The sequence below is a fragment of the Salminus brasiliensis genome, chromosome 8, assembly GCF_030463535.1.
Source record: "Salminus brasiliensis chromosome 8, fSalBra1.hap2, whole genome shotgun sequence".
NCBI lineage: Eukaryota > Metazoa > Chordata > Actinopteri > Characiformes > Bryconidae > Salminus > Salminus brasiliensis.
The window spans coordinates 2,430,024-2,456,678 of record NC_132885.1 but is presented as its reverse complement, the minus strand read 5'-3'; the positions used below and the strand labels follow the sequence as shown (position 1 = coordinate 2,456,678).

At 39.1% G+C, this 26,655-nt stretch overlaps 1 protein-coding gene across 1 annotated transcript; it reads left to right on the top strand.

The window, feature by feature from the left end:
- The first annotated feature begins 21,149 nt into the window (after positions 1 to 21,149).
- On the top strand, positions 21,150 to 26,012 carry cryba2b (crystallin, beta A2b). The gene is made up of 5 exons (XM_072684979.1): positions 21,150 to 21,269; positions 22,068 to 22,260; positions 23,335 to 23,476; positions 24,710 to 24,852; positions 25,814 to 26,012. The coding sequence occupies exons 2-5, from the start codon at positions 22,094 to 22,096 to the stop codon at positions 25,959 to 25,961; spliced, it is 600 nt and encodes a 199-aa protein (XP_072541080.1). The 5' UTR covers positions 21,150 to 21,269; positions 22,068 to 22,093; the 3' UTR covers positions 25,962 to 26,012.
- Positions 26,013 to 26,655: the final 643 nt, after the last annotated feature.

Below are 26,655 nucleotides of genomic sequence, written 5' to 3'. Positions count from 1 at the left end.
TTAATAATAATGATTAGATTACACATCATAATACATAATACATAAAAAAGCATGTATGAATTCTGTATGAATTTGTGATTTTACTACTGTGAGGAACGATGCACCTATGTTTTTCACTCACCTGTGTAAATATGATGTGATGACAAACCTGATTTGATTGGATTTTAATGTGATTTAATGATTTGTTATTAATGTAGTAATGACTGGTAATTAATGCACCCTTATTCTAAAGCTCCAAAATTCCTACTTACTCGATCAACTAAGTAAAAAATCAATCAAATTGTTCAATAATTGTAATTAATAATCTAGACACACCCAGGTCTGATTAAAAATCACTTAATCAGGTGATCCAGGTGTTGCTAAATGTTTTTACTGCTATAAATATAAATATATATTATGATATATATACATATATATATAGGATAATATATATTTATATTTATATAAATGAGAAATAGGTAGGGAAGGACCTTTTTACAGCACCATAAATATTCAGTATTATTTCTAATCTGCTGTTTTTAGCTCTTGGGGAAAAGCCACAGCTGCTAGTATAAATATATATACATCTGCAATGAAACAGCAGCAGCAGCAGAGGGCGCTGTGTTCTGCTCTGAAAAGTGAACAACACTGATGATCTGATTCCTGGGGCTTCATCTGCCAGGGGGTGGATCTACATGTTAGGCAGCGAGTGAACAGTCAGGAAAAATGGACGAGTGTAAGAATCTGAGACACTTTGACAAGAACCAATCTGTGAGGTTCTAGACGTCTGGGTCATCAGAACATCTCCAGAACATCAGCAAGCAGGTCCTGTGAGATGTTCCCTTCGGGTATGCAGTGGTCAGTATCTACCAAAAGTGCTCCAAGGAAGGACAATCAGTGAACCCCCCATCAGCTGCAGTTCAGCCCACAGAGTGACCTCACCAGGCCACACCCCCTCCCTGTATCAGAAGCCTGGCTGAGTCCCGCCCACTTTAAATCTCCTCCCTGGTGTGTCTGTGTCCTTTGTTAGACTTGTATCCTTGTTAGGATTGTGTGTCTATAAGGTCATATTTCTTGGTGTGTGTGTGTGTGTGTGTGTGTGTGTGTGTGTGTGTATGAGTGTGTCCCCTTAATTAGGCCCATCCCCCTAGATCTGTGTTCTCTTAGTCATACACACCACACCCATTCGTGTGGATAACTGTTGCCTTAATCAGGCCACACCCACTGGTGTGTACAAGTGTCTTCCATCAAGCCATGTCTGCTTTGTGTGTGTGTATGTGTGTGTATGTGTGTGTGTGTGTGTGTGTGTGTGTGTGTCTTTCATTAGGTCTTGGTAATGTGTGTTCATCAAGCCACACCCCTTTAGTATATGTATCTATGTGTGTGTGTGTGTTTGTGTGTGTGTGTGTTTGTGTGTGTGTGTGTGTTTGTGTGTGTTTGTGTGTGTTAGTGTGTGTCCATCAGATGACATCTCTTGCAGTCTCTTTGGTTAGGCCACGCCTCTTTGGTGTGTGTGTGTCTGTAATGAAGCCACACCCCTTTAATCCCCCCACAGCTTTCTCTATGTGGTTCTCGATTCTATCTCTGGTTCTCTATTCTCTCTTTGGTTCTCCATCCTTTTATGTTCCCCTTTCAGTGGTTCTCCATTCTCTATGTGGTTCTCTATTCTCTCTCTGGTTCTCCTTCTTTTTATGTTCTCCTTCTTTTTATGTTCTCCTTTCTCTCTGGTTCTCCATTTTCTCTCTGGTTCTCCATTCTCTTACATTGTTCTCCATTTTCTCTGTGGTTCTCTATTCTCGCTCAGTTCTGTATCCTCCTACGTTCTCCTTTCTCTCTGTGTTACTCTATTCTCCTTTGGTTCTCCATCCTCTCATGTTCTCAATTCTTTCTGTGGTTCCTTATTCTCTCTCTGGTTCTCCCATCATTCTTCAGTCTTTCAGTGGTTCTCCATTCTCTCTGTGGTACTCTATTCTCTCTTTGGTTCTCCATCCTTTATGTTCCCCTTTCAGTGGTTCTCCATTCTCTCTGTGGTTCTGTTCCAGCATTCTTCAGTCTTTCTGTGGTTCCGTTGTTCTTCGGTCTCTCTGTGGATTTCTATTGATGTGTTTGTTCGTAGTTCTCCCTGCGGTTCTCTGTTCTCTCGTGTCAGTGTCTGGTCTTTCCGTGGTTCTCCACTCTCTCTGGACTTTCTGACGTTCTCCCTGCTATCAAATTATTCCCTATTCTCTCTGCGGTTCTCTGGTCTCCTATATCATTCATCGTACCACCTTAATTTCATTTGCCACGCCCCTTTATGCTCTAAACCCCGCCCCTTCACCACTGACTGCATACTGTAGCAAAAGCCCCAGGTGTGTGTGTGTGTGTGTGTGTGTGTGTCTCTTTAAGAGCAGTCTGTGAGGGTGTGTATATAAACCCCCCACACACACACACCTCAGTCTGAGGCTCTGCAGCGCTCATCCTGACACCAGGTGAGTTAACACACACACACACACACACACACCTGCATCAGTGGAGAAGGAAAACTCCCAACCCTCACCTGCTTTGTCCTCGTGTTAACACACCTGTGTGTGAGTGTGTGTGTTCAGTGCAGTTCAGTGTTTAACACACTGCTGTGTTCTTGAACACACACACACACACACACACACACACACTCTCAGTGTGTGTCAGGGGTAGGCAGCGTTCACACAGTGCTGCCTGAAAAGCGTGTGGCTCTAACTAACCCTCTCATTCGCTGTGTTCTCAGGCCAGTGAGTGGACGCTGAGGGACCCCAGCTCGCCCCCCCCCCCCCCCTCTCTCTCTGTATTTGCTTCACGTTGAGCCCCACGCACAACACCTGAAGCTGCAGTTTTGTTCGTTCGGCTCGCGTTACGCAAGTACAGGTGTGCTTCAGGTACGGAGGAGTGTGTCTGTGTGTGTTTAGCGCTCTGGACAGGACTCAGACTTGACCACACTCTATTGAATGTGTTGTTTTTATCATCGGTTGCTGATTTTAGCTGAAATTATCAGTTGTTTTGCTCTTTATGTCACTTTTAATTTGAGTGCTGAAGGTTGAAAATGTTGTTATTGTGGCCTTATTCAAGCAGGTTTCCTTCATTGGTACTTAATAACACATGCATAAGGATGTAATAACATATAGAAAGCAGCACTGGAGCGTGAAGGGTTAACAGTTTGTGTCAGTATTCACATGTATGCATACAGTGATTTACATAAGACACCAATTTAAAAATACAGAATATTAGGAAAGATACTGATGTTCTTAAACTGAGGCGTTTATACATTTTGCCTTTATAACACGCTTATTAAGCATTTATAACATATTTAAAAGCAGCACCGGAGGGTTTAGGGTTAACAGCTTGTATCAGTATTGGCAGGAAGGCATGCTGGGCTTTACTCCAGACACCAAATTACAAATATAGAATATCAGGAAAGATACTGATGTCCTTAAACTGAGGCGTTTATACATTTTGCCTTTATAACACGCTTATTAAGCATTTATAACATATTTAAAAGCAGCACCGGAGGGTTTAGGGTTAACAGCTTGTATCAGTATTGGCAGGAAGGCATGCTGGGCTTTACTCCAGACACCAATTTACAGATCTGTAAGGAATGTTATTAATGCCCGCAAACTAAAGTGGTTATAACACGCTTATTAACCCTAGTGATGCTGGAGGTAATTCCATAGAATGAATTATGCAGATGGAGAAATGAGCAGAACAGAATTAATAAATGAATGAAACAAACTCATCTGCGAATGCTGACATGAACTGTTCATTAGCACTCTTGTAAAATGCTTATTAAATGCTATTAAATGTTTATGCATGTGTTATAACAACTTTGTGCATTACTAAACCTTATTAACTTTGAATGCGAGTTAATGTCACTCCATTCTTTAAAAATGGGGGGATTTCAAGGGTTCTTTAATGAAGGTAAAGGTTTTATATAGCACTGTGACAGTCCAAAGAGCCATTTTAAGGCTTTGTAGAAGAACCCTCCTAGAACCCTCTTTTAAAAAGGGTTCTATATAGCACCAAAAAGCATTTACTGACTCAGTGAACTCTGTTTCAGTTCTAGGTAGAACCCTTGTAGCTTAAAGTGTAGATATTATTCTATACCCCTAATAATATGGTTCTTCAATAGTTCTTGTAGATGTTCCTGTGTAGAACCTGTGTAGAACCACTGTTATAGATCAGTGAAGTGCTTTTCTGGACTATGTAGAACCCTTAGATTATACATTTATGTGCATATTTTACTCTGAACTATTCGTTCTGCACAGGTTCTGTAGCCAAGTCGATGGTTATACATGGAACCATGACAGCTCAAAGAACCAGTGGATTGTTGTACTGGTTCATTGACCGGTTCCATGGTTCTTCTCTATGATGGAGAACCTGCTGAATGTGCTTCTTTAACGAATACACTACTACTGTACTGTAACGCAGAAGCTTTTTGCTAAGAGTGCTAGTCATGAGACGCTCACACCGTGCAAACAGCAGAACCAGCCTGTTTGGGGTTCTGCCTCAGCAGAAGTGAATTAAAGCCACGAGTTAATAAGAACACAAAGCGAGATCAAATATTACACATCAGACCTGTTCGTTAGAGGCTTGCGTAAGATATGCAAAACTCCAACTGACGTCCGGGAGCTGGAGTGAGCGTTAGAGGCCCTGTGCTCCAGTGCAGCAGGGCTGCTGTAGACATTGAGCTGCTTCATCACTTCAATAAATACAGAGGCAAATAAACCGGCTTCAGCTTCAGCTGCTGTTCTACTGTATTTATTAGAACCCGTTACAGAAGCTCACACCACAAAACAGCCAGCAGTGTCCTTCTCTCTGTGGTTCTCCATTCTCTCATATTGTTCTCCATTCTCTCTGTGGTTCTCCATTCTCTCATATTGTTCTCCATTCTCTCTGTGGTTCTCCATTCTCTCATATTGTTCTCTATTTTCTCTCTGGTTCTCCATTTACTCTGTGGTTCTCCATTCTCTCTGTGGTTCTCCATTCTCTCTGTGGTTCTCCATTCTCTCTTTGGTTCTCCATTCTCTCTGTGGTTCTCCATTCTCTCATATTGTTCTCCATTCTCTCTGTGGTTCTCCATTCTCTCATATTGTTCTCCATTCTCTCTGTGGTTCTCCATTCTCTCATATTGTATTTGTTTTTTTATTGTATTTTTTTATTGTATTTTTTTTTCTCGGGTTCTCCATTCACTTCATAATTTTCTTATATTGTTCCATATTTTCTCACATTGTTCTCAATTCCCAGTCTGGTTCTCCATTCTCTCTGTGGTTCTCAATTCTCTTATATTGTTCTTCATTTTCTCTGTGGTTCTTCATTCTCTCATATTGTTCTTTATTTTCTCTGTGGTTTTCCTTTCTCTCTCTGGTTCTCATCAGTTCCTCATTTAGTTCATCAGTCTTTCTGTGGTTCTCTGTTCTCATGTGCTGTTCTTCAGTATCTCTGTGGATTGCAGAGTTCTTTAGTAAACACAATGGATCTAAATAGAACCAAGAGCTTAAAGAGCAGTATAAATGCTTTAGTGGTTCTTCACATACAAAGATAACCTCTTGTAGATGACCCTTTCTAGAACCACCATTGTCATGACTCAGTGAAGTACTATCTAGAACTCTTTAGATTATTGATCAAGTATTTTATTCTGTTCGTTCTTCAGCGGTTCTTTAACAAAGGTGATGGTTATAGATGAAACCATGACAGCTCAAAGAACCAGGTGACTGTTGTACTGGTTAAATGGTTCCTCCTGTTGTATTTCCTGTATTTCAGGAGAGCTGTTGGATTTCTGTTAGAAATAGAAGTGTGAAGTGTGTTAAACAGGAGTGCTATTAACAGCCTCTGCCTGTCCCTCTGTCCATATTTACTCTAGTTCAGACTCTCCCAATCACCTCCACCCTGTAAAGGCTTATGAATGGTTTCATATTTCTTCAATATTTGGGCCTTAAAAATCATTAATAAGCAGTTAAACTCTACTATTGAAGCTCATTTTCGTTTCTGCTTCCTGTTCTTCCTTTGTCTTCTCCATCAGTCAGTGTTGACCCTCTCAGCTTCAGCAGATCTTTCTCAACAGGTCTCTAATATTGACCCTCAATCAGGATCAGTCTTCACTCACAGATCATCACCTGACCTTCTCATTTCCTCCTGTTCAGTCTGATCTTTCTTCATCTCAGATGCTCTGTGTCTATTTATTAACGAGTTATTAACTCATTAAGAGCAGAAAGGCTCTTAATGTAAAGTGTGAAGCTCATCAGCGTTAGTTACTGAGCTCCAAACATGAAGATCAGCAACATCTCTCAGAGCTCAGACTGTGAGAGTAGTCTCAGAATTATAGAATTATTAATAAAGTTTAAGTTGTATATGACTTAATTAGTATCAATTAACACATTAATTAACACATTTAGTCATCAAAAAACCCTTTATAAGATTTTACAGTTTAAGTTTAATTTAATTTAATTTAATTTAATTTAATTTAATTTAATTTAATTTAATTTAATTTAATAAAAAGAAAACACTTTAATATCACTATAAAATAAACCACAGCTCAACAGAAGTCAATTTATCCTTCTGTTTATCCTTATATCTCAACCCAAGAACACTGGAGTTCATCCAACTCATTTATTAACACTGCAGCTCGGTTTTGTAAATATCTTGTATCTCCATTTTTTACTTTTCTCCATAATGTGGGTCTGGTTGTTGTTTTTGTATTTTTTCTTGATGAATGGACCAATAGAAATGCTCCAAAAACACTTGAAATAAAATCTTTGCACTTTGACTTCTATTGAAAGTTAAGAAGTTTTTTTCCTCCTCCTGTAAAGTTACTGTATTGGAGATACCAGGTTGTCGCATGACAATAATGAAATTCATTTCAATTGTTACACAGTTACCTCACAAGCTACAACTACCTCCATCACATCAGTTTGTTCTCTCAGGCTGGTCAGTTGTGGCCATTGATGAATGTTTACACTGTTAAAAATGTAAAGCCAGGTCAGCTTACATTGATACAGCAACGTTAGTAACAGTAAGAGCGTTTTTTAATTAAATCAACTTAGTTTGTTTGGAAAGTTCTAATAAGTTCTAATAAGTTCTAATAAGATCTAAGTCATAACTCACAATTATTACTTCTGCATCTCAGTTTGATCAACAATCCATAATAAATGAAATGCTGTGTAAGATGATTAGTCAGTGGCTCCTCCCCCTCAGTTTTTACTATTTATTCTCTTCTGTATTGTTGATGAAACTGAGATGCAGAAATAAAAATTAAATGTGAGTTAGGAAGTTGATGTAAAATGTAAACTTCATATTACAGAACCGAACAAATGTTTAAAAAATGGTTAATCACTATTTGGTTTCTACTTAATATAAAAGTTTAGATCAACCTAAAAAAGCTAAGTAGTAAAACTTTATATTTATATTTTCTACACTTGAAAAAAAAAGGGGGCAACAAAGGGTTTTTTAAGAAAAGAAATTTTTTGGTACCACAAAATGTGTGATGTGTGAATGTGATGAATCTCTAAAAGCTTAAAGAAACCTTTGCTTGATGTAAACATTCTTAACCCATTTAAAGGTTCTTCACATCTATTTTACAAATATGGTTCTTTATGTGTTCTCTAGGTGATGCTGTTATCCTTTGTAGCACCTTTATTTTAAGAGTGTATCCATGGTTTTAGTACACTCTGAAAAATACTACAAAGGTAGAACAAACGTTTTGGATTTAGGTTTGGTTTCATTTAGAGCCATGCTGTTGTGAGTGTGAAGAACTTCATTAATGTTAAGGTTCTTTACATATCTCTTAGGAACCTGGTGTTTATGGAACCAAAAGTGGTTCTTCTAGGGCATCACTCTAAGATCCCTTTGTAGCACCTGTATTTTTAAGAGTGTACAGAAGCAGAGTCTGAAATAAACAGATTAGCATGTTTTAACCCTTGAGTCTCAATATTCTGGATCCTCTCCTTGTCCTACGGTTAGGGTCCAAAGTGACCTGAAGACTATCTATGTACCCTGGTGCTGTACAGCTTTTATGGAGGTATAAACAAAGGTGATGTTGGGCTCACTCCAGGAAAAGTCCTTAAATTTCAAGCAAAAAAAAGGTTTAATTCAGTTTAATGCAATTAAATTCAGCTTTATTGTCCTTATGCTAACACAGGGCTCTACAGTACAACCACACACTAAGTCTGTAGGGCTAAGTCTTTTATGTAGTAGTAGATAAAGGACATGGGATAATAGTGCAAGGAAAACACAGGACACATGTATAGACAACAAATAGAAAGATGTGCATGAAGGCAGAGTTGATAGCCAGTGCTTTGAGGTGCAAAATAAGTTACTATACTAACCCACTGGAAAACCTTGGCTAGTTGAAAATGACCTGAACATTATGAACGTCACAACTTCGGTTCTTAAAACATCTTAAATCTGTCTAGTTTTCTGGACGTTCCTAGAATATTTCTGTTGAATTCTTTTGAATTTGTTTATTCTCATAACTGAATCAGAGCTTTTTACATTTGTTAGCATATTTTGAAAAGTAATGCCAGTCCATCATTTTAACTTTTATTATTATCAGTGAAAATTAGAAAAGAAAATGCTCCAATTCTTATGTCTGGAAAATGTTTTATGACACATTCATTAAATATTATTTATATCAGTGGTTAAATTTCAGTGTTTTTATTGTATCATATCTAATTTATTGTAATTTTTAGATATGTTAGTTAGAAAAGTTACTTCAGGCGTTTCCATAATGCTTTCAGAACATTCTTTGAACATTGATTCTGTAATGTTACAGGCTAACCTTCCTGGAACCTTTTAAAAACATTGCTCAATGTTCCTATAGCGTTCCCTGCTGGATGGGTAATAGGTAAATAGGTGATTGTGCATGTTAATGGCAGGTGTTGTAAACAGCATCACATAGGTCATATAAATAAAGTGTACAGTGCAGTAATGAGTATAGCAGCTTAGTGTTCAAGCACATTCGGGGGGGGGGGGGGTTCTCTGCTGTTAAGCATAGTCCATGTTCTAGATAATCGAGAGTTATACAGCGTCAGAAACATCCCTGATCACCTCCACACGGTTTGAGGAGAGTGTGTGATGAATGAGGCCTACAGTTAGCAAGATGCTAATTGGTGTACATAAGCTTTCATTGATTGTTAGCTACATTAGCAAACTTCAGACACCAAACATGACTCAGCTGAGGGTCTACAACTGGAGGGAACATGGGGACCTCTTTTTGCCTATGGCTGTAGATTAGATAGAGGAGGCCCTGTGTACCTGGCAGATGTGATCTCACACACACACACACACACACACACACACACACACACACACACACACACAGACACGCAAACATGCATAAAGGCCATTCACGGAGCAGATGCCACCTGCACGAGGTGTTCCAAACCGGTTCAAATTTGTCCTTAGGAGGATTAGTTTCCATGGTGACCTGAGGAAAACAAGCGGGCCAGGTCATTTAGAGTGTGCTGATTATTCAGACTGACCAGGCGAATGTCAAATCACACAAATGGACCTTTCACACCTGACCATTACATCAGCTGGCCCAACGCACGGCAGTAAGAAAGCTGATCTCTGCTGCTGTTTTTCCAGACACACAAACACAGAGGAGCATTAGAACCCTCTGCTGACCAGGAGCAAGACGCATGAGGACTGTCTCTGTAAAAAAAAAATATATATATATATATATATATATATATGGAGAGAGAGAGAGAGATTTTATTTTAAGTGTTTGCTTAAATTAGATTATAGTAGCTCTTATTTATTTTTCATCTTACTCGTCTTATTATATTCTATTTTCAATCTATATTCTATTTAATAGCTCATAATTGTAAATAAGGAGTCATTCTCATTTAAACAAAGAATAAAAAAAAATATATATATATATATATATATATATATATATATATATATATATATAATAGAGATAGATATTCTTTATTTAAATGAGAATGACTCCTTATTTACAATTATGAGCTATTGAATAGAATATAGATTGAAAATAGAATATAATAAGACGAGTAAGATGAAAAATAAATAAGATCAATTAGATTTAATGAAAATCTAATTTAAGCAAATGATTACAAATGGTAAAAATATGTCATATTAAAAATATAAGTCATAATAAGACTTTTATATTGATAGACAATTATACATAAATATACAAACAAAGAAGTAAAAACATAAACCTAAACTATATTTTAAAATAATGTGGCAGCAGTGAGCATATATATATATATATATATATATATATATATATATATATATGTGTGTGTGTGTGTGTGTGTGTGTGTGTGTGCATTTATCATGTATTGGGACACCTGATTATTCAGGATTTGATTGGATTCAGCAACAAGAGCGTTAGTGATGTCAAAATGTTGGATGATGATCACGACCCCACCTCATCATCCCCAACTTCCCCAACTCATCCCAGAAGTACTGGATGGAGCTCCACCACCATCATCCCAGAGAACACAGTTCCTCCACTGCTCCACAGCTCCTCAATGCTGGGGGTCTTTATACCCCTCTAACCCACGCCTGGGATTAGACATCTAATAGACGTCAATATCTAATATATACTATAGTATATTCCAACATCTATAATATATAATATAGAGTGTATAGTTTAGGATATTCATGATTGGATTTCCAGTATACTGCTCTTGCTTATGGAACAGGAGACGTGTGTAAACGGACTGAACTGAAATGTGGGGCTTATTTGCGAGCTGCAGCTAACATTACAGTGACAGAGCCGTAACCCAGCTCAGCCACGAGGTGCTGCAGAAGCTTCAGTCGTCCTGATATGCAAATCATTTATTTGCAAGTGAAATAGAGACTGTTACTGAGGCTGTGTGGCACAGTCGGACTCAACAGGGGGAAGGTCGAAGGCTGCAGGCACACACTAAACTCATAAACCTGCTGGAGTTGAATCATTATTAACCGCAGTGGCCATCAAACGCTTGGACAGAAGAGATCTTCATTATTTACTGTTTTAGAACAAAGGTAAATAGTAATAGTAAATATCTTAAAATGATAAGAAAGTGCCGATCAACTCCAAACACACCTCTCCTTCATGCAGCAGTACACACTCTTACCATTCAGCAGCTTCATAAATGAAATTACTTTCTTAACTTTCCATGGAATTCAGTGTAAACAGATTTTATGTAAAATCATTGTGGAGCATTTCTTTTTAATCTATTCATCATGACATTTTCATGCAATGAAAAGCTACCAGATACTCTGCACTTAAGTTTTCCCCCAAAAGATTTACAATATTTTTCATATTAGAATATGGAAATGATATAAAAAACACTGTTTTTGTAACATGTTATGTGTTTTTAGAAGGAAATGATGCATGAGTAGAATACATTAATTATCTGTTTTAACAGCTTTTAGTTTAACAAAAGGTCAGTTTAACAAAAACTAACTGTAAAATGTAACTAATGATAAAAAAAACTAACTGTACAATGATAATAAAAAAATTACATTTTCTGTTATGTCTCACAAAATTACTTGTGTTCACTGATATATCACCTTGAGGTACATTGTATTACTGTATCTAAAGTAAGAACGTTTTTTAAAATTTTAAAGTATTGGGACATAGGGGTGTTTCCCATGATGCCTTGGGTGCCTTTGAGATGTCTATTAAGTTAGAAACAAAGGACTTTTAGTAGTAACTAAGTGAAGCATTAGCAGTTTGTTTGTTTGTATGGGCTAAGAGATAGTTGCTGTGGTTAGCTGTGTAGTTTTAAGTAATCACAGTCAAACTGGCAACTAAGCTGAGGTTTAGCTGTTTTGGTTGCGTTCCAGCACAGGCTATTTTATAGAGTTCTTAAGAGAACACCTTGTTTTTTCTGAAAGAGCTGTGTTGTTTATGCTGTTATAATATATTGTGACTGAGCAAATGTCTTTATGAGATGTGTTAACAAGATACTTTAGTATGAATTGTCTTTAAATGAACAGTTAACCTACATTTGGAGAAATAAAACAAAGATCTGTAGAAGAACAATAACTTGTGGCAGGGTTTTTATATTTATTGTGTTCTGGAATACTCTATTGGAAACTGACTGAAATGTATATATATATATATATATATATATATATATATATATATATATATATATATATATATATATATATATATATGATATTTTCCTGCCCAATGTTTCGAGTTTAACAGATTAGACACTTACAATAAATGACATAGTGCTATTGATAATCAATAGGATAAGATTGCTCTAAATTTTAAAAACATCATACCATTGTAAGGTGAGCACAAGGGCACGTCAACAAGAAAAAGTATTTAATAAACGTTAACAAACATTATCAATATAGCTTGTTCATGATCAGGCGATGTATAATTAAATGTACAACTAGATCATTTGTGTTAAAAAGACATTGTTCTGCAGATATTTGTATCACAAATTGCTGCTGATCCAGTTGATCTCCAGTTGATCTCCACGTTCTCCTATTAAACTCATTGATATCCATGTAAATAAACTTAAAACAATCTTTATGGTCTTGTTTGAATTTCATAAACACATTTTCAATTCAATTTTATTTCTTTTGGTTTTTCACAACGAATGTTGTCACAAAGTGGCTCTACAGAGATCCGACTCCGAGCCTCTTTTGAGCAGCTAGTGGCGACAGTGGCAAGAAAAAACTCCCTTGGGTCAAGAGGAAGAAACCTTGAGAGGACCCAAGACTCAAAAGGGGAACCCATCCTCCTTAGGTCCACACCAGATCATAACAATAAAAAGCAAAACAGGAATAAAAACAACAATAAAACTAAACCGTCAGGTCAAACAAGATGAAAACGGGAGTGAAAGGTCAGGTCCTCAGGTCAGGTCAGACACAGATGGATGAACACTCGCAGAGATGGGTCCAATGCAAATACTTTAATAATACAAGAAACACACATACAAAGAGCAAACCAAAGCAAACAAAGCAGCAGCTAACAGAGGTAAATGGGAAAACAACGTAAACAGGACAAACTAGAGGGCGAACACAAAGCACACCTGAGACCAGGGGGGCTCTGGGAGCTGAGCTGGGTGAGCAGGGCAGGGAAAACAGGGGGAATACTAACAAAACCTACAGGCAGTGCCTGGGGAAACAAGGGGGAACTAAGGACACACAAGAACCGTGCTGAGACTACTCAAAAGGGGGGAAGAGAACTGGGGAACCAGCCGCTGAACCATAAACGGCTAGGCCGCCCAAATCTGGCAACGCAGGACCTGACACTGAGATGAAGTGTAGTCAGAAGCGTAGTCCTGCAGTTAAACAAGACTTTAAACATCACTGATCGTTTTTACTTTAAATAAATCTTTTAAAATTAAACCTGAAAATGTTTGTGCAGCTTTTTAAAATAAATTCATTTAATAACAGGATCCAAAATTAGCATACTACACAGAGGGGACAGTGAGGTAAAATCGGTAGAACAGGGACCGCCGACGTGTTTTTACAGCTTGTGGATGGAATCGGCTTCACTTCCAATTTCTTCTTGATGTCAGCGCAGGTCCTTCACCACCAATTCCTGAAAGGACACTCTGCAGAGAACTGCACGGCACTTCCTGTCAGTTTCATCTTTCAGTCACAATTCTAATGAGAATCCCTGTAAACTGGGATTTCTGCCACTGCTGGTAGACCTGTATGACCGTCTGCTTCCATCCACCTGCAGATTCAGCTCCTTCCTTCACATTGTGGTCTTTAGCCACGCCCAAATGCTGAAAATCCCTCCTTTTAGCCAATCATTACCTGTTCTTGCTTTGCGATTATTTCTCCACACATCCGACGAGACCCCTACTGCACTGTCCCTCCTCTTCTCAATCTATGAATCCTGTTGCACACCCCACAGGTATTATAGCCCTATTATCCTAGAGCAGCACCACCTGCAAGAGCCTGAAGTTACAACTACCTTAAACATGCAAGGTGACTCATCTTTTTAATAGATTAAAAGGTTTAAGAGAACACTGGGAGAGTGTTAAGCTAATTCATCATCTCCCAGGAAGGCAGACTGAGAAGAATCTACAGTACGGCAGATTGATTTAACATTGTTTGATCACTTTAGAGTTCCATGTGTCCGTCAACAAACCTTTATGATCAAATAATGAAGGAAGCAGTTCCACATTATTTGAACAGGTGTCTGCACCTTTGAGCTGTAGTGTTAGGGCTAATGTAATGAGGTTCTACTCAATATGGGACATTTCCATTGGTCCGTTCCTCATGAAATTCTCAAACAACCACCAGAAAACAGAAACAGAAACAAAAATACTTTTTAAGACCACTTAGGATTACATTCACTAGGCATTAGGCAGCATGGTGCCAATAGGTTTATGGTTTATCTGCTCCACAGAGTCCTATTCTATTGGCAGTACTTCTCTACAGGAACTAGACAGGCTGTGTGTGTATATATGTGCATTTGCACATCTGTGTCAGCAATGGGTGCAACTTAAAGTAGCTGAATGTATTAATTAGAAGGGGTGTCCACAAACTTTTAGACATTATAGCGTATCTCCTGATTCTCTTCTTCTCTGGGTTTGGTTGATGGTTGATGGCTGGTTCAGCTGCTGGACTGCTTTACTGCAGATCACTCCTCTCACTCTGGAGCTCCAGTGCTTTATTTATTTTACACCAGAAGAGAAGATCCAAACGGAGAAGAACCCCGTGCTGGATGGACTAGAAGTTTCTCTGCAGCTTTTTGAGCTGCATTTTGAGCTGCTATCATGATTTCCCTGCAGGAGTAACACCCCCCTCTACACACCTCTCTGTCTTTATTAATAGGCATTGATCATCATTTATAAGGCCTCACAGTCTTACAGCACCTTTCCCTGCCTCCAAACTCACTCACACACACTCTCACACACTCCTAATCATCAGAATATGAACTCACACTCTGAGCCTTTTCCACACAGAGGACTGGACTGAAGGTGACGGTTTGATGGGGGATGGAAATGAGCTGTAATTTAGCATGGAAATGAGCAGAGATCAGATCAGACACACTGAACACAGCTGGGCCTCCTCCCCCCCACACACACTGACACACACACCTGCCTTTAGGCAAACAGATCTGCACACACAGAGCAAACAAACACACTTCAACGGTGTGTGGGTGAGGCTGGAGGTGACGGGTTTTGTGGAGGAGGGGGGATATTATAATGAAACTGTCTGAATTTAACAACAGCTCTCACTCAGCCAACGGCCTCCTGTCCTAGGACACCTAGCTATACCCTGTATACTATACACTATATACTATTCCCTATGTACTATACACTATATGCTACATATGTTTTTATCTATATTGTACTACACACAATACACCATATGTGCTATATGGATTTTTTACTATACTATACACTGTATACTATATATGTTATATAGATTTTTGTATATACAACACTATACACTCGATACTATATATGGTATATAGATTTTGGTTTATAGCATACCATACACTATATACTATACATGTTTGATATATTTTGGACTAAACTATACATTCTACACTATATGTGTTATATAGATTTTGGATGATAGTATACTATGCACTATATAGTATATATGTTATATAGATTTCTGTATATACAACACAATACGCTATATACTATAGATTTTACATAGATTTTGGACTATAGCATACTATATACTAAATGCTACATTTGTTATATAGATTTTGATCTATATTATACTATACACTATATATATATATATATATATATATATATATATATATATATATGTGTGTGTGTGTGTGTGTGTGTGTGTATGTGGATTTCTGACTATACTATACACTGTATACTATATATGGTACATAGAATTTGGACTATACTATAAAATATACGGAATACTATACATGTTATATGGATTTCTTTCATACTATACTATATACTATATATGTTATATAGATTTGTGTACATACAATACTATACATTCTATACTCTACATGTTTTATAGATTTTGGACTATACTACACTATACACTGTACACCATACATATTAAAAATCAATTGTATAGTATAGGTATATATAAGTATGACGCTATATTGTACTATACTATATACGTATACTGTGTGCTGTTGTTATGTTATGGCGTATGGTAATAGTATTATTTATTATTTTTGTTTCTGCTGCTGCCTTCTTGTGTGTGTTTGTGTGTCTATTACATTGTGCCGTCCTCTGAGTGGCCACCAGGGGAACTCTCTATGAAAGAGCATGTGCAAGCCTAGCAAAGAGCGAGACATTTAGCTCTTATTCAGCATTAATTCAGAATTTATTTTTTATTAATTTTTATTTATTTTTTATTATTTAAGCTTCCAGTTGTGATTGAAAGTGTTGTGTCTGCAGGCACAGATGAGCCGTTAGAGTTTATTGTTTGTCCAAAGTCAAAGGTACCTTTGGACTGTAGCCTATTCACACTAGGAACTGTGGAACACCTCCGTACACCCCTCCGGACAAGAACATCTGTTAAATGACAGAATGCAAATATGAATACAATTGTAGTGTTAATGGTGAGTGTAGATGCTGTACTAGTGTGTCTGGGCTTTTTGCTTGGTTGTTTGCTAGGAGTCTGTTTGCTAGCTTGACCATCCAGCCAAGAGTGGTTCCATGGTCAGAATTTGACCACTGATGAAGGTCTAGAGGATGTCTGAGAGGTGACGGGTTTTGTGGAGGAGGGGGGATATTATAATGAAACTGTCTGAATTCAACCACAGTTCTTACTCAGCCAACGGCCTCCTGTCTTAGGACACCTAGCTATACCCTATATACTATACCCTAAATACTATACACTATATGCTATATATGTTTTTATCTATTTTGCACTACACACAATTTACTATATGTGCTACATAGATTTTTAACTATACTATATATGTTATATAGATTTTGTATATACTATACTATACATTATATACCATATTTGTTTGTATAAATTTTTGTATATACAACACTATACACAATACTATATATGCTATATAGATTTTGGTTTATAGTATACCTTGCACTATATACTGTACATGTTTGATATATTTTGGACTAAACTATACAATCTATACTTTATATGTTATATAGAATTTTGGATGATAGTATACTATGCACTCTATAGTATATATGTTATATAGATTTTTGTATATACAACACAATACGCTATATACTATAGATTTTGGACTATAGCATACTATATACTAAATGCTACATTTGTTATATAGATTTTGATCTATATTATACTATACACTATACACTATATCTGTTTGGCTGCTATATTGACAGTTTGTCTGCTAGCACACAAACTGTGTCTCAACAGATGGGCTATAGTCTCTAACCGTATTCCAGCAAGGTGGAGCTATAAGAAAGGGATCTCTGATAAAGTGGCCATTAAAATTTGTATCACATTGCTCTGGTAATAAATGATATGGCCACCAGATGGCGCCTCAGACAGCCACAGAAACAGGTCTCACAACAGGTAGATCTTTCCGAAAGGCCCACATGCCCTACATAGACGTGATATATGTGATATAAAGTTAGAGTGAATCAAGACAAGAACCTGGTATATGAATATTAACATTCACCACAGAACAGCTCTCCAAACTTCTCCAAACGTTGGCTGTATGCTCATTATTACTGAGCCACTCATTCATAGGAGAACGACATTGCTGACACTGTAGCTCTACAATAGGAACCATGGCCTCTGGGCAGAAAAAGAAGACAAATACTTTTTAACCATTGCACAAAAGCACTCAGCAGAAAGAGATAGACAAAGGGACAGTCAGCGTAGTCAAATGAGGCCTTACTTCGTTTAAGTGAGAAAACAGACCCACCCAAAATAACCTAGTTTCCAGAAGCAAAGCTGGTCCATGTCCTGGATAAGGCTTCTGTTCATCTACAGATTCAAAAGTTGATCTCAAAGCTTCTGAGAACGAATCCTGATCATCTGTTACTGACAATGCTCTGATCTGATGTGAAAGACTGATTGGTCAGAACCAATAAAAGAATGATGATCGATTACCAGGACTTGATTTGAAAGTGGGCACAAGGAGATGCCACTTCCCCCCCGGTATAAAAATAAGCCATAAAATACAATAAAAAATCCACAATCTCTGTTTTGATCCCATTTAGATTAAGGTTAAGTCAACTTTATTTATACAGCGCTTTATATGACTGATGTTGTCACAAAGCAGCTTTACAGAAATCCAGTAATAAGACAAAAGATCCACATAAACCCATAAAACATAAAACCAACCCGGTGAGCAAGCCAAAGACGACAGTGGCAGGAAAAACTCCCTCAGAGCTGGAGGAGGAAACCTTGGAGGGAACCAAGACTCACAAGTGGCTGCCATCTGGTCAAAACCTCTTATAATTGACTAATAACTGGTGAAAAGGCACCTTAACACCACATAATTCTGCTGTTCTGCTCGGGTGTACTGATATAATCATAGTCAAACAGTAGCCATAGTAGGAATAACGCAGCCTGATTGGTGGTCGAAAAGCAGTTGTATCCGGAAATACCCGGTATCAGGAAATCCAGACATACGTGAGCAAGCCAAAGGCAACAATAGCAGAAAGAAGTCCCTGAAGTCCCTGAAAATGTAGCTGTCGTTGGGTTTTGATCACTATACCCCACAACTAAATGTTGGTATTTCACATTAATGTTGGACGTGGGCATGTCAGGATTGGAGGATTTTTTTCTCCCCAATTTTAAATAGCCAATTACCCAACCCACTCGTTAGTACTCTCCCCATCACATGTAATGCTCCAGACACTTCTCAAAGCTGAAGGAAGGAACCTTGGGCCAATCCAAGACTCACAAAGGGGACGGGGAGCATCCTCCTCTGATCAAAACCACTAACAAAGAGACTAAGAACTGGTGAAAAGGCACCTTCATATACCTTAATATATCTGTACTGATATAATCATCACAGATCATGATAATCATGGTCTTAGACACGCTGAGCAGCAGTGTTAGTAGTACTAACCCAACCTGATATCGTCACAAAGCTGTATAATCAGAAAATAAGACAATCAGGAAATCCAGAAATATACGTCAAAAAGTAACAAATTCAATCAAACATCTGACCCCAAGTGGGCAAACCGAAAGCAACAGTGGCAGGGAAAAGTCCCCCAAAGCTGGAGGAAGAAACCTTGTGAGGAAGACATTAGAAAAGTCTAAGATCCTGTTTAAAATGTAGCTGACGTTGGGTTTTGGTCACCATACCCCGCAACTAAATATTGGTCCCTCAAAGCTGGAGGAAGAACCTTGTGAGGAAACCTTGGACACATCCTCCTCTGGTCAAAACCACTTATAAAGGACTAAAATATAAATGGTACTTGGCCAGTTGTGCTCTCTCAGGCTCCGGCTGCAGGCAGCAGGACCTGGGATTTGAACTCAGGTCATAGTGGACGTAGTCTGCTGGACCACTCAGAGCCTCTGGATTTTGTTTACCTGATAGCAGAGTTTGAAACCAATTAAATATCAATCTCAGCTGTCGTCACTGTTCTTTGTCAAATTGATGAATTTCATAACCTACATTCAAACGTATAACAACGTCTATTGATGCGGGTGGCCAGCTGGGAATAGTAATGATGGTGGTTAATAAACAACAACAACAACAACAACAACATCAACAATTTGAAGAATTCGCTAAATAAAGCTTCAGTGCCATCTGTAAGACTTAATAACACATTAGTTAAAGTCTGAGTTGTAAGAGCTTCAGTAAAAAACTGGAAATACACTACATAGACAAAAGTATTGGGACACCTGCACATAGAAAAGTTTTTTGCATGCCTTTTTTAATGCTTTTATACATTAATATGGACCCGGTCCCCCTTTGCTCTAAGCTCTTCCAGCAGCAGCAGGTCTGGAGCTGTGCTGCAGTTACTGAGTCAGTTGGAGGCTTTTCTGCACTCTGCTCTGAGCTCAGCACTCGGCCCTGACCCCGCTCTGTAACTTTACGTGGTCTGACAGACACTCGGTGGCTGAGCTGCTCTCTGTGAGCTGTTCCTCCTAAACTCTTCCACTGTTCAATAATAACACCACTCACAGCTGATGGAGGAAGATCTAGGAGGGAGGAGATTTCACCAGCTGACTTGTTGTTGTTGGTGCTGCGGTGTCTCCTATTACATCCAGAACCACGCTGGAGCTCAGTGAGCTCTTCAGAACCTCCCGTTCTTTCACTGATGTGTGGAAGAAAGGCAGACTGCAGGGCTAGGGGCTTGAGTTTATACACCTGTGACTGAATGGGACTGAATCAGACACCTGAATTTAGTGGTTATGAGGTGTGTCCCAATACTTTTGTCCATATAGTGTACCATTTGACAATCTAATGGTTACTAAATTGTGTTAAGACCAGAATGTGAAAAATACTGCAAAAGGAAGTTTAGCAACACTCTCCAAACCTGACATACAAGCTTTTAGCACAACAGGGATAATATCCTACGTAGACTGTAGGAGCCATTGTCTGAGCTAGCTGAGCATTTTCACTCCATAGTAGATGTGGTGATGAGACGGGGAGGTAAAACCTGATATTATTGGGTAATATTATTTTGACCTGCCTGCTGGTGCACGCTGATGTCATCAAAATCTAGAATATTTACAATTACAGCATCTTTCTGATACCTCACCTTATCCAGAGCTCTTAGATGTGAATCATGTAGCATGAGAACGTAGAGTTGGGAGTCTTACTCAAGGCCTCTATATGGTGTAGAGTGGTGGTCCTGTCCTGCCTGGGAATGTAACCCTAGTCCACCACAGGAAACGTGGTGTTGTTACCTACCATGCTGCACCAACCATGGAAGATGTTCTGGAAGTCATCACATGATGAAAAATAAAAGGATTGTCTTTTATAAGATATGACGTGATGTGACGCTGTATGACAAGATCAGGTCAATGAGGTCAACAAGGTATTAATAAATGTCAATATTAAACATTAATCAATATTAAACAACATGGATCATAATCAGCAGCAGAAATGCTCAATTGGGACATTGCTACCGTTCTCCCCGACCTCCCAGCCTAATCTCCCACAGTTCTGCTATTCTCTGCTCCGTCCAATCAGAGGGTATAGTGGGTTTGGTGGCATTATGGCTGTGTTTTTGATGAGTCAGTGGGTCTGAGTGCTGGACAAAGGGCCGCTCCCAGCCCCACAATGGACACGGCTAATGCAGTCTTTCTGTGAGCGGCTGCTGAGTGTGCACCCTCGTGCCTCGTCCTGCACTGAGCGCGAGGGCATGCCTGCTATAAAAACAGCTGGGCTACGGCTGGGCCGCTGCATTCATTATACAGGATCTGTCCCACATCAGTGCGTGAGTATTCACACCTCCATCCGAAACACAGAGGCTTCCTCTGCACTGGCAGTGCTGTCCTGTTCTCCGGCCTGGTTGTTGTTTACATGCAACACATGTGGACGCTCTGAGGTTCTGTCTGAGCATCTGTCTGTCTGTCTGTCTGTTTGTCTATCTGTCTGTCTATCTATCTATCTTTGTCTGTCTGTCTGTCTATCTGTCTGTCTGTCTGTATATATGTCAGTTGTTCTGTCTGTCTGTCTGCTGGTCTATCTATCTATCTATCTATCTATCTTTGTCTGTCTGTCTATCTGTCTGTCTGTATATATGTCTGTTTTTCTGTCTGTCTGTCTGCCTGCTGGTCTATCTATCTATCTATCTATCTATCTATCTATCTATCTATCTATCTTTGTCTGTCTGTCTATCTATCTATCTGTCTGTCTGTCTATCTATCTATCTATCTATCTATCTATCTATCTATCTATCTTTGTCTGTCTGTCTATCTATCTATCTGTCTGTCTGTCTATCTATCTATCTATCTATCTATCTATCTATCTATCTATCTATCTTTGTCTGTCTGTCTATCTGTCTGTCTGTATATATGTCTGTTTTTCTGTCTATCTGTCTATCTATCTATCTATCTATCTATCTATCTATCTATCTATCTATCTATCTTTGTCTGTCTGTCTATCTGTCTGTCTGTATATATGTCTGTTTTTCTGTCTGTCTGTCTGTCTGTCTGTCTGTCTTTAGTAAGATGGCGAGTTCTCTGAGATAGCTTATGTGGTGCTTCTCGTTCTTCTCGATCTGTCCTGGTAGAGAAATCTCAAAAAAGGACGGCAGCCATGAACCCGCAGCAGCAGATGGAGCAGAGGGGACAGTGCCAGTGGAGGATCACTGTCTTCGAGGAGGAATACTTCCAGGGTAAAAGCTGCGAGTTTACCATGGAGTGCCAGAACATTCTGGACAGAGAATTCAGAAAGATCCGCTCCATCAAGGTGGAGAACGGCCCGTAAGTGACCTTCCCTCTGACCTAAAGGCCTTCACTCTGATCTACCTGCACTACATCATAGTGTCAGTCAAAGCGATACTGGATCATTCATAGTGGATACTCCTTAATGAGGCTTAAGATGACTAAACCTATGACTTTAATGAGATGTAAATAGAAAAGGATGTCTGTCTTGATCGTCTTTTCATTTAAAAATATAGATATTTTTGTAAATATTCCAGAAATATTAAAATATGTGACAGAAATGGACAAAATATTGGGTTGCTCTGCATCATAATTGGGCCAGATGTGCAACTGTGTTTGGGTTTGAAGCCCGAGAACAGTGATGCTATGTAATGTGACTATATGTCTATTTGCATATGGAAGATGTTAAGTACTGGCCTACATTAGCCTTCAGTTCCAAAGCAGGGAACGGTGTGTATGGCACAGTGTGATCACTTGAGTGTGTGTTGGTTTTGGAACTGAAATTTCCAAGCAGGTCTTTCTGCTGGGTTTCTAGCAGCGATAGGGCTGTAGCCTCTCGGTCTGAAGAACACAACCGAGGCCGGATCTGATTAGCAGTCCTAATTAGAAAACCCTGCTGTGTATAGTGAGTGCTAATGAGACCGAAGGCAGAGATAGTGTGTGTCAGAGGCCAGCAGCTGCTAACTACAGCACACACACACACACACACACACACATACACAGAGTAGCTGATAAGCTGATAATGGAACAGTGCAGCTCCATTCAGCCGCCTCACACCATGTGATGTTTGCCTTTCATTTGTGTGCTGATCAGCAAAGCCTTCACTAAAGCCATATAAGGACACAGGGCTTTGTGCTCAGTATCACACACACACACACACACACACACACACACACACACACACACACACACACTTCTATCTTTCTCTCTGTTCCACAAAACATTATACTAAATTAATATATGTATATCTATATATCCTACATATACATATACTATATACACACTACATACACACCAGTAATTAACATGTCTTATATTGTATTGTATTGAGTAAATCTCTCTCTCCCTCTCTCTCTCTCTCTCTCTCTCTCTCTCTCTCTCTCTCTGGATCAGATGGGTTGGTTACGAGTACCCTGAGTTCCAGGGTCAGCAGTTTGTTTTGGAGAAGGGAGATTATCCCTGCTATCAGGCCTGGAGCGGAAACAGCAGCTACAGGACAGAGCACCTACTGTCCTTCAGGCCCATCAAGTGTGCTGTAAGACCACCAACACCACACACTGCATATACACTGCAGATACACTATACACTCTACATATACACTGACTGCATACACACTGCCTATACATGTGCACTACATACACACTACATATATACTACATAGAAACTGCATACATACTGCATATACACTCTATACACTCCATACACTACATACACACTATACACACAACAAAAGCGACATATTGACTACACACACACACTATATACACACTACTTATACACACCACACTACATATAGACTACATACACACTACATATACACTACATACACACCATATACACGACAAAAGCAACATATTGACTACACACACACTATATACACACTACTTATACACACCACACTACATATAGACTACATACACACTACATATACATTACATATACACACCACACTGCATACACTAAATATACACTACATATACACAACATACACACTACATATACACTACATACACTAAATATACACTAAATATACACTACATATACACTACATACACACTACATATACACACCCCACTGCATACACTACATATACATGCAAATTATACACTGCACATATACACTATTTACACACTACTTAACTACACTACAAACACTACATATTAACTACATATACACTACATACACACTACATATACACTACACACACTAAATATACACTACATACACACTACATATACACACCACACTGCATACACTACATATACACTACACACACACTACATATACACTACATATATATGTATACATATATACACTGCACATATACACTATATACACACTACTTATACACACCAAAATACATACACACTACATACGCACTATATACACACTACATTTACTCTACATACACACTATTCGCTGCACATATAGACTATATATGGTACATACACACCACACTACATACACACCATGTATACTTATACACACCATGTACACTGCATGCACACTATATACACACTATACACACTTCATATACACTGCATACATACTACATATACACTACATATGTACTACATACATACTCGCCATACACATTACATGCTCACATAAACACACTAGACAGAGTTCATATACACTATATACACACAATACGCACTTCATATAAACCATATACACACACTTTACACACTACATGTACACACACACTTTACTACATCTCTCTCTCTCTCTTTCTCTCTCTCTCTCTCTCTCTCTCTCTCTCCTGCAGAACCACAGTGACAGTAAGATAACGCTGTACGAGTGTGAAGACTTCCAGGGCCGTAAGTTCGAGATGTGTGATGACTACCCCTCCCTGCAGGGCATGGGCTGGTGCAGCAAGGAGGTGCCTTCAATGAAAGTCAACTCCGGAGCGTAAGTCACGCCCCCTCCTTCCCCCCCTCACACACACACATACACAAACACACACCTGCTGGCTTTGAGCCTCTGTCAGCTCAGCAGATGCTGTTTGAATACTGAAGTCTGTTTACCTGCTGAACAAAGACACAGAAGAAGACCTGGACTCTTCCTCATATAGCCTGGAGCCCTTATCTTACTCTGCTAAACAGGAGCTTTTGTACACTTTAGAAAGTTTGGTTAAATGGGGATCTGACGCTGTTCTTAATGCTGCTGATGCATTTCATATCAATATGAATTATTATCATTGTGTAACACACATGAATAGTGCCACTCCTGACCTAAAATGAAGGAGCTACAAAGGCTGTTTAAGCAATGCCATAGAAAAAGATAAATATAATAACTATATGTCCAAATGTTTGTGGACACCCCTTCTAATGAATGCATTCAGTAAGTGCACACACACAGCTTGTCTAGTCCCTGTAGAGAAGAAGTACTGCCAATAGAATAGGACTCTCTGGAGCTATTGGCTCCTTGCTGCCTAATGCCAGGTGTGGGCTAGTAGAGGGGTATAAAGCCTCCCAGCATTGAGGAGCTGTGGCGCAGTGGAAGAACTGTGTTCTCTGGAATGATGGATGGTGGTGGAGCTCCATCCAGTACTTGATGAGTTGGGTAAGTTGGGGATGATGAGGTGGGGTGGTGATCATCATCTGACATCCTCTTGTTGCTGATTGCAATCAAATCCTCACAGCAATGCTTCTTCAAAATCCTTGGACAGTAGAGACAGTTACTCCAAAAAAAAGCAGGATTTAGGATAAAACAACGTCTGATCTGGCGTCCCAATACTTTTGTCCGTATAGCTGGATGTGTGAAGAAACTTTTATATGTTTAAAGAAGTTGATACTTCTATATAAAATAATGGACAAATGGAAGAACAAATGGACAAAACTGACATTTCTCTCTCTCCGTCTCTCTGCAGCTGGGTGGCCTATCAGTTCCCCGGTTACCGTGGATACCAGTACATCCTGGAGAGAGACAGACGCCAAGGAGAGTTCAGAAACTACAACGAGTACAGCACCCAGGCCCATACCAACCAGGTCCAGTCTATCCGCAGAATCCAGCATTAAAGCCCCCCAAGAAACCTGCTTAGCTACCTTCCACCAATCTCAGACCAATGTATCCCAATAGACAATAAAGACGTTCCTTAAATTCTGGAAAAAAAAAAAATCAAGAGTGGCAATTCTTTTGCTTTTTTAAATAAAGAAAAATGCTTCCTTAACATGTGGACCTGATAATTGTCTCTGAGTTACACCAATACAGCCTTAGCATTAATACCACCGCCATGTGACATGAAGAACACTGATGATCTGGTTCCAGTGGCTCCTGTCAAGAGGTCACCATATATTAGTCAGTGAGTGAACAGTCGGTTCTTGAAGGTGATGAAGGAGGTGAAGCAGGAAAAATGGACAAGAGTAAGAATCTGAGACACTTAGACAAGAACCAAACTGTGAGGTTCTAGATAATGACTGGGTCATCAGAAAATCTTCAGAACATCAGGCAGGTCTTGTGGGGTATTCCTGGTATGCAGTGGTCAGTACCTACCAAAAGTGCTCCAAGAAGGGCAACCTTAGGTCATTGGTGCCCAAGGCCCTCATTGATGCTCATAGGGAGCCATCCCTCACAACTTACAGGACTTAAAGCAGAGCTGCTCAATCCTGGTCCTGGAGATCTTCCACCCTGAAGAGTTCTGAAGGCCTTCTTTATCTGGATCAGGTGTGTTAGATCCAGGCTGGAGCTAAACTCTGCAGGGTGGTAGATCTC